We start from the raw sequence: 13,542 nt of genomic DNA, 5'->3' as shown, positions 1-13,542 counted from the left end.
GATGACCTGGGTTATCACATACAGGGGAAGCAAACTGAAAAACAGCAAGGATTCTGAGCAACCATTACTACCTGAACTTTAGTACCGTTTGTATTGCATTACATGCAAGGGACTGAGTCAACATTGTCACGATGGCTGCTTAGAAAAGATGAGGGGGACAAAAACGCATTAATCAGATACATCCTGACATGCAGACATTTTTTCCTCCTTTTGACCAAAACACTCTCTTCCCCCTGACCAAACATGGTTGTTTCAGATGGCTGCCCCAAGATGATCCTGGTTCTGTGGGAAGCTTCTTCCTGTTAAAGGGGAGTTTTACCTCCGTACCATCACTAACCAGTTGCTTATCAAGGATGGTCATATCATTGTAGGTCTCTCTTATTGTGGGGTAATATATTACATTTTAAAGCTCCATGAGTTGACCATCGTTGTGAACTGAACTATATAATCATCACTGAGACTGAAAACAATTATTCTTTCATGGCAATCTTTTTTTTTTTTGTTCTCGCTCCTCTTCTCAATCAAGCCTGATGTTTTCATAAGGTCAGTACCAACAGGAAATGCAGTAGTTAAAGTAAGAGTGCACTACAGTGAATACTTATTTCTTTTTCATAAATTAATTTTGTCATTCCTAATCTGTTTATTTAGACAGCAAAAAACCAGCCAACCTGTAACATTTTCAGTAAATCGTCATTTTCCAGTGAGAGTAACTTTTTAAAACCCATTCAAGAAAAAATTAATCTATTCACTTGTGCGAAATCAATCACAGTCGACTTGAAGTGTAGCACACAGGGCCATGACCTCATGGATATTTGGCCAATCTCAAGTCAATTAGAATGACGAGAGTTGATGAAATTATTAAAGCATTTACCTCTAAAACATAAAAAAAATAAATACAAACTGCAATAAAATATAAAATTCTCAGTACTGATGCATAAACACTTCCCATGAAACTACTTAGGAGTCCATCTACCTCACTGTGTGTGAATGATGAGGACAATGTTCTTATGCTCAGTAATTTCCAAAAGGTGCAAAATGCTATGTTGAAAATTCAGTGAAGGACCTCCATCAGGGCAGAGATGATCTTTTTATGTTTACAATAGAACAAACTCATCCATGCTGTTGTTTGTATCGACTCTTCCCAGTTGGGTCTTCCTCTGTAGGAAGGTGACGCTGTGCGTGGGCGTGTTTGCTCTCGCTTCCTCCCGTGTTTTTCCTTCTTCAAATATAAACATGGGATATGTCTCTGCAGATGCTGACACAGCCTGTGGGAGACAGAAGGTGAACTAGAACTAATAACAATAAGCAGTCAGTGGAGAGTAGAATAATTCCTTCAAATTAACTTGATCATTTTTTTGTTTTGTAAAAAAAAAGGACAAAACAAATTTAGATCAGGTCTAACACAAATTATATTTCATGTAATAAAAGGCTCCTGGAACAGAAGCCCAAATGATCCATGCACATACCTCATTAACACTTGCGCACAACGACTCAAACTCCATTTGTCCTTTTGCATAAAATCCGATGGTGCAGCTGGGGTCCATGCGAGAGAAAGGCATTTTCCTGGGATTCTTACAGTGAAACGACTGCAAGCAGTGGGGACAGAAATGGGATCACACAAAAATCTCATTAGGCTCAGAGGAGAAACCTCAAAACGTCTCACACTGACGATTCAACAAACACGTGGATATTTGTACACCATGTGGTGCTACTGCAGCTGCCAGGTTTTAACAGAAGTCATTACTTCATAGACAAAATGGGCATCCAGTCCATATACCGAGAGTGCATGAAAACATGCTAGCAAGGATGTAAGTAGAGACGTTAACTAAAAGGAGAAGAGAAACGGTTAAGCGCCAACCCAGCATGGCCCAAGATATGGAAGAAAGTTAAAAGAATTCAACCGATTCTGATTGTGTCAGAATCGAGGCCACTGACTGAAAGATATCCGACTCTAACAAGTTAATAATAAACTTTTTGTCAACAAAGTACAACCCGGGTAAACTGAAAAGCAAATATGATCTATATAGCGAGTGTGATGCAAAAAATACAATAAAATTACATTTTTTTAATTTTTAAAAAGGGTATAGATATATCAGTCTTATCCAGTGTTATGAAGACAGAAATTGTGGAACATGTTTTCTTCTTTCAATGTAAAACATGAATATGAATTTTGGAATGATTTTTAAAACTGGCTTCACTCGGAATAATACGTTTGCTCACTATGAGTATGTGAGTGAAAACTGGGGTAACTGGACTGGTAATTAATCTGATTTATGCAAGCACAATATTTTTTGCATAAATCAAAACACGCAAAGTTCAAGTGGACGGAAGAAAGTTCTCAAAATATTTTCTAGATTTCTTTGATGGACTCACATGTGCTTCTGTTTTATTATCGTTAATTTAGTCGTCCATTTCTTGTCTCAACACCAGGGTATGGCTCTTCTTCTCTTCAAGAGCCCTGAAGTGTTTGTATATTGCATTAATTAAAAGAAAAAGAATATTTAACATCACTGCGTCGTTATAACCCCAAGGTGGCATGCCTTTCAGTCTGCGAACACCGACTTGAACCCAACCTCATCCCTGTTGTCCATCTTCGTGCTTTTATTTTTACTCACTTTTAGTCCTTGCTCACTAAAAGCTCAGCATCTAAGTGCTAGTTTTAGATTCGCCCTTGTCACAGTGGGTCGCTACAGCAAGTAGCGCCACATGTTGGGTTTTTACCTGACAAATCCCCGAAGGTATTTGTGTCTCTGACTGGAATTAAAAGTGCAATATTTTGCTTGCCAGGTAAACATATGAACAACTATACTATGGAAAAACCTCTAAAAAGTCATAATTGAATGGTTTTTATTCAAAGACATATAAATTTTAAAAATATTTCATACAGTGTTCCGGGTTAAAATTAATTCAAATGACCTATAAGGAAAACGCAGTGATACTGATGAAGGAGTAATTTGAGGGTTCATCTTACACCTGGTGTTCTGCAAAGTTGCTGAGCCAGTTCTAATTGTTACCCTTTTAAAAACCAGCCTAGATTTTGAAAAGTTCCACAGGCAAACAATACATAGCAAAGTAATCTGAAACACAACTTTTATTTATTTTTCAACAGAAATGTTTCGAATCCATTTGACTTTGGCACAAGCAGAGGCCCGAGTCAGTGGAAAAGAGGTACTGTAGAGCTGTGGTGGCATGTCTCACCTTACTTAAAAGTGATCACAAGAGGAAACAAAACAGAAAGCCAGAAAGAAGAAGAGAAATGGTTGCTCATACCTCCAAGGGAAAGTTATTTGTTACATCCACTGTGGGCTGACAGTAGTGAGGGTCCAAGTACAGCAGATGGTCATCTTATGTACAAACGTGCCAGAGGAAGAAAGAAAATGTAAGGACGGACATGAAATGGCTCAACACAATCATAACACACAATTTACTCGGCTTACCCTGGAAGCCAACAAAGAACAAAGAGTGCTTTGGTTTGCCGCCAATGATCCCGATGCAGCACTCCAACATCAAGAGTTTCTGTTGAAAGACAAAAGGAATGGCTGAATTTTTCCATTCAGAGATCCAGTTTTCCTTAAAAAAAAACAAAAAAACAAAACAAAAACAAACCCCCCCTCCCTGAAAATATTCACAAACAAAAGCCTTAGAGACATATCTCTAAGTTCAGTAAAGCACCCAGATTACATTACGTAAAAATACTGGTTCTGTACTTTGACACTGGTGATGTAGGACGGATTGAGATCTTGCCCGCCAAGACGCACAGGAACCAGGATGAGGACAGATTTCCAGTGCTGAGGGAGAGGCCGTTCGCACAACTTCCTCACATCCTGCAGGTAGACTGAACAAAGAAGGAAAGAGACATCTAAAGTCCATTTGACTCATTGAATCTTTTCAACACCAATTTAAGCTCTTAAAAAACAAACAACAAAAACCCACATTTTCTTTAAAAAAAAGAAAAGAAAAAAGAATCAACTTTTTTTAAAAGAGTTTATCCACAATCTCCTCTTCTTAAAAAATAAAATATGTTGTGTTGCAAACACTATAAAGATAACACTCACTGGTGCAATCTTGTGCTACATACACAACTAGATTGGGAAGGTCCACTACTGCAGCTTCCACAGCTTTCCTGAAACAGAATGACCTTCACTGTTAGAGACGATAAACTTTTTAGTTCGGCTGCTCTCTTGCATCATCAATTTAAGTCTCACCGGAGGATATGTGCCGCAATGGACGGACCATACCAGTCCCCAGCCTTCTTCCCTGAGCTTTTGCCCAGTTCTACAAGCCGATGTATGCCAAAGGGAGCTGTGGGGTTGTCTGCAAACCAGCGTAAAATCCTTCTGTGTGTACTCTCCACGGGTCTATCCAGGATGGACCCCCAGCTCAAATGTCGACTTCTCTTGCTTTCCCTTTCACTCGAACTAAATCCATCGTTCACAGAGTGCATCAGGTCCATGTCATCTTTGACAACACGTTGGTTCCCAGACCAGGTGCAACCTTAAAAAAAAAAAAAAAAAAAAAAAAGACAGTCGTTATTGAAGAGTTTGTATATTTGTTTCACTGAGAAGTAAAATGCAGTTTTCCACTGTTCTCATCTGTGGCAAAATGATTTTTTTTCAGATGAGTTTTTTTCTTAAGATATTTGTTTTGCCATACTGTAAAATGTTATTGAGCTATATACCATTCTACCTACTGTATGTTCATTATTTGTTGTGTTTAATTTGATGCGATTTTAAATTCTGTAACAACTTCTAAAGATGGGGCAAATGAAAAATAGCTCGTTGTGTACACAGACAACTTTGTTTAATTTCCTATAGCTCACTATAGTAGAACAGTAGTTGATTTCTTTTCTAAATGTACTTGTATATTGTTCACATGTTGAAATAAATTACCAATCAATCAATCAAACAGAGTTAAACTGTGAAATAAGCATATAGCATTTATTTCAGAGGAATTGCCGTCACTTTTATGCACCGTTTCCCATTTGCAGGTGCTCAAATGTAACTGGACAATTAAATCTAAGGCTTTACCAGTTTAGTAGATTAATGTCAGCAGGTGATTCCCATCATGGCATGAAAGCTGCTAAAACTGTGAACCCCAACATACTAAACAGTCAAAGGAGATTCCAGTGCAAGTTAAGCAAACAGTCCATCCAAAAACAAATGAACCAGAAAGACCGCACAAATAGTATGAATCAAATCAACATTTACATCGTGACGAAATACATAAGTACAACTTTCCTAGAATTAAAAAAGAAGCAAAAATGATGGAGCATCATTTCAGGACAAAGCAAAACTTCTTTAGGCCACACAGCCAAGTAAAGAACTTTCTGCAGGAGGCAGCCATGAATGAACTGATTCTTCATGTTTTGGAGAAATGAGACTAAAATTAGACTCGTAATCCGAATCACACAACATCCTTTTGTAAACCACAGAGCAGTCAGCATGATGTTTTGCATGCTTGGCTTCCACTGATGCTGGATCACTAGTGTTTATGGGTGATCACGGAAGACAGATGCATCTGGATGAAATCTGAAGTGCATAGAGCTAAACTTTCTTCCCAGATTCAGCCAACTGCAGCAAAGCTGACTGGACAGTGTTTCTAAATAGCACAGATGGACAATGACCTAAAACACACTGTTAAAAATACTTTAGAAACGTTTAAAGGCAAAGACATAAAATACTCAACAATGGCTGAGTCGATCATCTGAGCAACTCAAAACAATCGAGCTGAATTTTACCTGCCAAAGACAGAAGTGAAGGCACAAAGACCCCAGATTGAGGAACAACTGAAAACAGCAATAAAAGGCCTAAAAAGGAGGAACCCACTGTTTAGTGTACCTGACTTTAGATTTCAGAGAAATATTGACTGCAAGTAAAGCCAGTCTGTTTGAATGAAAATGAAAATAATCTCTGGATGTCTTTTCACTTGTTGATCAGACTATGTGATACTGTAGCAGGACAGTGTGTAATCACCTGGTGACATCAGATGCAGTAGCAGGCCCTGTGCCAGCAGCATCTGGCTGGAGCGTAGAACACAACCCCAACCGCTGTCGGTGGTCAGAGAGGAGCCGGGGAGCGGACGGAAACCTCGTCTGTATGTAAACCACAGGAGCGATGCAAAGCACCAACGGAAATGCTGTTGATCTACTGCAACAATTACAGAGGCGCAATTACAATTTTCTCCTTTGCTTTTACAGTCACATGACAGATCGTTTCAGGGTTTACGCGGGACAAATGCTCTACTCCTACAAAATGCCTCACCTTCATCTTTGAGCTCATAGGATTTCCCCAGCATGAACACAGGAGAGCGCTTGCTAAATTTAGATTTTTGCTTCAAGGTCCAGCCTGAAAGGGAAAAACGGTAACTGTTTACTTTCAAAAAATAAAGAGGACAAGCAGGTCTGCTCACCACATCACTTATTTTCAGTCTCTGACAGAAAAAGAACTGACCATATTTGACGCTGTTCCATGCTGAGACCAACTTGTCTTTGAATCTGCCTTTGTCCTCTGCCTCCTGGTCATCCCTGCTGTCTTCTAGGCCCTGGGAAACAGCTGATTCAGTAGAGAAAAAGACCCAATCATCCATGAGGTCATCAGCAGTAGACTGATCCACAAACTGAGCAGAGGAGGTGCTAGGCTTCATAACATGTAGAGATGACCACGATGGAGCAAGAAGAATTGCTCATTGTCATCACAGCAGCCTACACACAAAGAAAAAAAAAAAAAATAATAGCCCAGTTACATACATATGACGCAATCAGCCATGGATGATGCACCCATGTGCAATAATTATAGGATGCATTCTTGCGACACACAAACTCTACTAGCAGATCTCAGAAGCTAATGTTACACTCAGCAAAGCCATTAATGATCCATGTCAGTAAGGAAAAAGAAAGCACGAAGCACGTGACGGCACCCTGTGACTCAAGGAATTTCAGATATGCCTATTTAACTGCAGCAGGAGACTTGCTGGTTTCTTATTTTAACTAACATTTGGCCACTAACTCTGAAATTTTAGAAAACGGATTTTTGGCAAAGTGCTGCATTTACATGTTCATGCAATTTGTGCGGCTAGATGAGTAAACAGTGTAAAAGTCCCAAGACAACAGTGTAAAAATCTGCACAACAAGCAAAATGAAGTAAATTATCAGAAACAAATGTGCTTGTACTGTTCACAAATTGACACAGTGACTGATATATTTTCATGTTCTGAATCATGGGTCAGTTTTCCAGCCTAGCCTTACACTAAAAGCTTATTTTTCCCCCCTCAGTGGAGATCATCCTTGATTTTTCTTTTACTCTGGGAGTAGGCTTAATCTATGTCCGTGGAACTGGCTGTATGAGTTTGTTAATACTAATGTTAATTTGTTAATCAATGAGTTGATGAGACCGAGTTGCTGCTGTTAGCAGAACTTCATAAACAGATCAGTAGCTTAGTTTTGTGCCTCTCCAGTTCAGGCTAAGGGCCTCCTCAGATGGGGAACAAGATAAAACTTGAGATAAAAATGATGTAGGAAAGGAAACAACACAATGCTCAACTGAAAAAAGGGTAATTATTTTGACCTCTTAACCTTCTATATTTCAGTTGAATGTGTGTATTTCACAGTTAGTTTCAAACGGAACCATTTAAAAAAGGGACATCAAACATAAGGCCCAGGGGCCAGAATCAACCCACAAGAGGCTCCAGTCCAGGTAACTGGACACCTTTGAACAATGTGAAAAAGTGCATGGATTTTGGACTTTTAATTGTATTTTCATGAGTTTTACGTTTGATATTACTGACAAAAGACACCCCGCTCCCCCACAATGCCTTTCATGCTATACCAAAGTAGTTAAGCAAACAATTAAATAAGAGAAAATATACCGTTTTTCAGTATCTACTATAGATGTCTTGTTTTTTTGTGTTTTGTATTTTCTGTAAATGAACAAAACAACTGAGACATACATCCTGTTAAATTGCACCTTTTTTTTCTTAAATCATGGGCATCTCGGGGATTAAATGTCTAGTTAAATGTCTTTGCACTCAGAGAAAGGGAAGTTTCACTGGTCTGGCCCACTTAAGGTCAAAGTGAGCTGTATTTGGCCCGCATGATGTAAAAGTTTAACCATGATCTACGAGTTTTAGTTAGTAGTCTCTCTCTTCGGTCGTTCAGTTCAAACGTCTCACAATTGAAATATTTCAGAAGTCCGGTAAAGCTTGGGAAACTGGTTTAATACTGAACAGCTTATTATGATGTGCTCACGTGTTTTGTTTTTTAATTTTAAAGAAGCATTAAGTCTTTAAGTTCGAATACTTAAATTGTAACGTTACCTTCCATAGGCGAGTGGCACGGAATCAAACTAGTTTACAGTAAACTACAGCGCTGTGTGAATACACCAGTGACACCTCTGTCAAACAAAATTAAGCGAATTAACATATAAAAAAATACATTTTACCATCATTTCGGTAGTGTCATTCTACCTCCGGTGATAAGAATGAGTCCGTGAATGAAGTGTGCCGGTCTGTTTTCGTTTTGTTGGGCTCAGTTTTGCTCGGTCTTCGAACAGCAGCAGTCAAGTGAAGTTGCGCTCACTTCCTGTTTATACAGGTCACGTGTTGTCACTCCTGTGATTGGCCAACGGAGGACCAATAACAGTGAGACCCGACTCTCAGGGCGGACGTTCATGTTAGACTCAAAAAGTGAGACAAAGGAAGTATTTTTTGCATTTTATTCTGCACTATAGGCTTTTTTATTTTTTATTTTATTTTTTTTAGTTTGTTTGTTTTTGCATTGTTTTTTTACGACAGTGGCTATTAGGTATGTAACAATGTAATGGACAACAATAGTCTGAGAAAGCAAAGTTCTCGTAAACACGCCTAACACTTGGACAAAAATAGATGTGACAGCAACATCACAGCTTCCGACTTAACAGAAAGACTAGTCAAAACTGCACAGGATGGGCTAGCCACATAGATTTGGTAAATTTCTCATTCTAAACGTAATCAGCGTCAGAACATGAACTAATATTAGTAGTAAATCAGAATTTGAAATAAATACAAAGTTACTAAATACAACAAATATAAAAAAATATAAGAAAAAATAAAAAGTTTGACACAACATAAAGTGCATTTTTTTCCTCACATCACACATAAACCACCACTGTTTAATGTCTAAACATCTAAACGTCATATAAATCTGATTCAAAGATGTTCATCATTAATCAATCAGAACTATAATGTGTGGGTTAGAAAGATCCACAGGCAGAAGATAGACTGCTCATTAAATGTTCACTAGTTTTTTTGTGTACCTCAGGTCCTCTGGTGTCAAGTTAGTTCATCCACAAGGTGGCAGTCTAAACCAGGTCTTGGACCTGGAGTCCAGAATCTATCAAGATCACTTGAACACACAACAATAAACATCACCTTAACACTAAAATCCTCTTGACAGATCTACTCCTGTGTACAACCTACTACGGTTTCACTGACGAGGATGCTCAGTTTTATGGAACTGGGCACTTTTGGATTGCATATTGTTACACATTTAAGTACAAAAACCAACAAAAACATCACATTATCCCTAAATGAAAACACTGGCACTTTCCTTCACACCTATTACACTATAAACTGTACTTCTGCATAAATAACAGAGCGAGTGAAACTGCAAAATCTCCTCTAAGTTGTACTTTCATTACGCTTCTGTCTCCACTTTATCTCCATACCACACTCTGAGCACACTTATATATTCACTTAATAGGTTAAAATATGTAATTGCACATTTCACTATGACTAGCAGAGACAGCTATTTAAACCAAATGCTTGACTTATTGCAACCCTTTCCCCTTATTTTTTCTCATCTAGAGCACAATGTAAATGTAATATTGAGGACACACACAGAGAAAAACTCACATCATTAACACATTGCATAGCGTCCCAGTGCAAGATCACCTCACCAGTGTCTCAAAATCCAGCCCTTAAACACATCTGGAACAAACAAGCTGATCCCCATTCCAGTATCTTGGTCCAGAGTTCAGGATTGTTTGACCCCCCAGTGCACGACATATGAAAAACCTTTCTGTGTCTGATCCCTTTTAGTAACTAAAGACTAAAGAAAATACAGTTCGTGTCATACTGAACTAAATGATATAGCCGATGTAATGTAATGCCCATTTAAATGAGGCATGTGTGCCAAAATTATGTTCACATGCTCACTGCTTATGTCTGCTTAACATGTCAAGTTATGTTTGAAACAGTCCAGGGCAGAAATACAAAACGTAGAAACCAGCATACAGTTAGCTCCATAAGCTTTTGGGACATTTTCAAACACAAGTGAAGTGAATGATTGCAGATTTCTTTTCTAGGAACCCTTTTGTGAAGGTTGTCAAAGCCTACAAATATGAAATACAGAAGGATCAGAATAATCAATAAAGAAAAATAAGGAGAAAAAGAGAAACAGCTTCTGATCTGAAGCACACCGCATCATCCGTCAAACATGGTGGAGGCAGTGTTATGGCATGGACATGTTTAGCTGTCAGTGGAACTGAGGCACTAGTGTTTATTGATGATGTGACCGTTGAAAGAAGCAGCAGGATGCATTTAGTGAAGTGTACAGGAACATGCTTTCTGCTCGGTTTCAGACAAACACTGCAAAACTGATCAGACAGCTCTTCACGGTGCAGCTGGATAATGACCTAAAGCAAACTGCAAAATAAACCCAAGAGTTTCTAAAAGCAAAGAAATAGGAGATGTTTAAAAACTGTTTAAATATTAAAAGAAAAGCATAAATGAAAGGCAAAATTAATTTAAAATAAATAAATAAATAACATGAAATGTAAACCCAAGTGTAAAAAATAAATTGATCAAAATTCACAAATAGAAACAAACAGCAACCGAGTAAACAAGCAGTAAGAAATTTTTCACAGGAGACTTGACAAAAACTATGTAACGCCTCAAATTTGACTAAAAGCAAACACAATTTGTTGGGTCTCTAAAAGTTATTTAAAATTATCAGCTGTTTGGAAGGACCTTACACAGATTGTTCCAGAGCCTGAGATCCATAACAGAAAGTAATCTTCAACATATTGTGGAGCTGACTCACAATAAAAATGCTATTACATAAGAGCATTTAAAAAATCAATTCTGTCTTTCACAGTTTTTTCTTTCTGCTACGAGTTAAGTCTTTGAAACGACATAAAAAATATTTAGTCACATGTCAAATCGACACACACGGCAAACACGTGAACATAATTTTGGCACTACTGGACCCCCATACAAGGATAACAGACTCCGACCTGTCTGCGCATGTGGCTGTGTTCAGTTGAAAAGTTGTTCACAGTGTTCTCTACCTTAAGGTCTGCTGTATAATTTTAATTTTTTTTAAATATTCTTTCATTTCCCATGTACAGTGTTAGACATGCATTCAGACATATGCATTTGTTTGTACTATATACAACATAATGTGATGAACATACAGTACATACACAGGTCTACATTAGGACACCATGTGCACATGTTTTCCAGCAGGAGTCAGCTGATGCAACTTTGTTCTGTCATCTTTTTTGGTCTTTTTTTCAGCATGTCTCTCCATTTACATTTCGTGTAAATTCATGATATGTTAGCTTGATGCTACAGTTAAAAAGGCATTGCATGGGACAATCACACTCCCTCTGAAGCTCTTATCACGAGTGATGCTTAGAGCTGCGAATGTTTCCTTTATCAGATTGGATAGTGCTGGCTGCTGTCTGAGCCCCCCGGCGGAGACTGCCAGACGAAGCTTCTCCTTTTCCTGCAGCGCTTCCCCGCTTCTCCTCGCCAGACTTGGATATGTCTTTTACCTTGCCTCCCTCTTGTGATCCCCCCTTCATAGGCCCGAGGACTGTTTTGGCCACGCTTGTGAGCTGGGTAACGAAGCTGGCTTTATCCCCTGGAGACATGGGCCGTGACTTGCTCGAGGCGGGTGAGGCTGCATTCGAGGGAGGCGACATGGGGTTCTCCTCCAGGACCTCCAGGTGTTGCCTCTCCTCCTTGACTCCTCTGTTTGTTGGCTTCTCCTCTTTGCATCTGGCTGCAGCGTGGGCTTGACCCTGGTTTGGAATTACAGGTGTAGGTCCTTTGAGCTTGGTGGTATCACTAGCTTTATAGCTTGCTCCTTTCTCTATCGTGTCTGTACCTTTACGCTGCTTGAGCTGCTCTGTAGGTGCTTTCTGAAAGGTCCCTTTGTGTGCAGCTAAAGGGCCTTTTGCCTTCTCCTCAGTCTTCTCCTGAGCTTTTGTTGCAGGTCCACTATCTGTTTGTGCACTTTGCTGCTTGGAGTCTTGCTTTAGCAGGCCCTTTGATGTGCCTGAAGGAGACATTTTTTCGCTGGGTTTACTCTTAAAAGTTGCTGCCTCAGAACCGGAAAGGCTTGAACTTGGAGCTTTGATCCCAGAACCAGGCTTAACCTCTGAAGATGAAGCACTGGACTTGATTTCAACTGCAGCTCCACATCCATGACTCTTTGCAACCTCAGCAGGAAGTAACGTTTTACATGTGTCAACGACGCTCATCTTAGACTCTGCTTTAGAAGCTGCACTCTCAGTTTGTGACCCAGCAAGCTCAGACTCTGTGATTTGGACTTCTTTCTCTCTTGCTGTTAAGAGTGTGTCACGGCTGAGTGGCGATTCCTGCCTTCCCAGACGTCTCACAGGCTTTAGGCCTCCAACCTCCCCTCCCATAGGAGGAGAGGGGGAGGATGATGATGAAGGAGATGGGGGAGCGGGTCCGTTCTCTCCTTCCATCTCTAGCAGACTTTGTAGACTGTGCTCACAGTGGAAGGACTCTCTCCTGTAGTCCCCGTGTGTCACCTCCAGGCTATGCTTGCGTAATGACACCCCCCCTGTCAGAGGAGAGGGCGATGATGATGATGAAGAAGGCAAAATCTGTGCTCCTAGCTTCTCTGCAGACTGCACCCGCTGCAGCAAAGGGGACCTGGGTGGCTCCGCACTCTTGGGACGTGGGCGGGCAACAGGAGGTGAGGAGTGCAGCTTGGCAGGAAACATCTGCGTGGTATTGGAGCTCCCTACCGTGTGCCCAGTGAGAGGTGGAGGAGAGGAGGTGGTCGGGGACGGGGTGTGAGCCAGGGGAGACAATGGGATGTTGCCAGCAGATTTGCAGCGAGCCGAGCGGTACTGCCGGTGAAGTTTGGGAGACAGCCCATGTAGGGAGCTGGGTCTCATGTGGTGAGTGGTTGCAGGTGAGTTAGGGGTGCTGGAGGCCGGGGAGCTGCTCTGGGATGATGTACCTGAGGAAAAAGAAGAATATTGGAATATTTTTTTCCCAACACAATAAAATGAATATGTGTGTGTTTCTACTCATGTGTCTTGAGTTGTAGGCTAAATTATATAAAGTATAAGTGTGATGAAACACATGAAACATACTTGCAATGTTAAACGCAGCTCTTTCACCTTATTTTTTTCTCAAAACAAAGTTTCTTTTGAACATTATATATGCTTCTCTTAGGCAATATTACTAGAAAACACTCCATACATTTTAATTTCTATACCCAGTTTTATCTATTCATTAAGCCAG

At 39.9% G+C, this 13,542-nt stretch overlaps 2 protein-coding genes across 5 annotated transcripts in view; both read right to left on the bottom strand.

Moving 5' to 3' along the window:
* Window positions 1–616: 616 nt before the first annotated feature.
* LOC101483721 (cysteine protease atg4da) lies at window positions 617–8,578 on the bottom strand. 2 transcript variants are annotated; one of them, XM_004562960.2, is made up of 11 exons: window positions 8,436–8,578; window positions 6,450–6,700; window positions 6,261–6,344; window positions 5,973–6,146; window positions 4,206–4,494; window positions 4,056–4,123; window positions 3,708–3,835; window positions 3,438–3,516; window positions 3,271–3,344; window positions 1,467–1,586; window positions 617–1,265 (listed from the first exon to the last, which is right to left on the bottom strand). In XM_004562960.2, the coding sequence occupies exons 2-11, from the start codon at window positions 6,640–6,642 to the stop codon at window positions 1,095–1,097; spliced, it is 1,380 nt and encodes a 459-aa protein (XP_004563017.2). In that variant the 5' UTR covers window positions 6,643–6,700; window positions 8,436–8,578; the 3' UTR covers window positions 617–1,094. The 2 variants fall into 2 exon arrangements, with proteins under 2 accessions (XP_004563017.2, XP_023008958.2); XM_023153190.2 differs by having other exon boundaries at window positions 5,973–6,143.
* Window positions 8,579–8,694: 116 nt separating this feature from the next.
* Window positions 8,695–13,542, bottom strand: part of LOC101483414 (microtubule-associated serine/threonine-protein kinase 1) — a 57,860-nt gene continuing 53,012 nt past the window's right edge. For all 3 annotated transcript variants that reach the window (XM_004562959.3, XM_023153199.3, XM_076882964.1), the window contains one exon: window positions 8,695–13,255. In XM_004562959.3, coding sequence (XP_004563016.1) covers window positions 11,655–13,255 — 1,601 coding nt within the window. In that variant the 3' untranslated portion in view covers window positions 8,695–11,654. The remainder of the gene's footprint in view (window positions 13,256–13,542) is intronic.

This window comes from Maylandia zebra, linkage group LG4, assembly GCF_041146795.1.
Source record: "Maylandia zebra isolate NMK-2024a linkage group LG4, Mzebra_GT3a, whole genome shotgun sequence".
Lineage (NCBI taxonomy): Eukaryota > Metazoa > Chordata > Actinopteri > Cichliformes > Cichlidae > Maylandia > Maylandia zebra.
The sequence above is the reverse complement of the archived record's forward strand: the minus strand, read 5'-3'. Positions and strand labels throughout refer to the sequence as shown.

What these genes read in the sequence shown, in the direction of transcription:
- LOC101483721 (XM_004562960.2), bottom strand. Translation starts at nt 6,642, where the DNA reads ATGAAGCCTAGCACCTCCTCTGCTCAGTTTGTGGATCAGTCTACTGCT. An exon ending in CTATGAGCTCAAAGATGAAG is followed by an intron (nt 6,147 to 6,260) that starts GTGAGGCATTTT and finishes TAATTGTTGCAG; the next exon opens with TAGATCAACAGCATTTCCGT. An exon ending in CAAATAACTTTCCCTTGGAG is followed by an intron (nt 1,587 to 3,270) that starts GTATGAGCAACC and finishes CACTGCTTGCAG; the next exon opens with TCGTTTCACTGTAAGAATCC.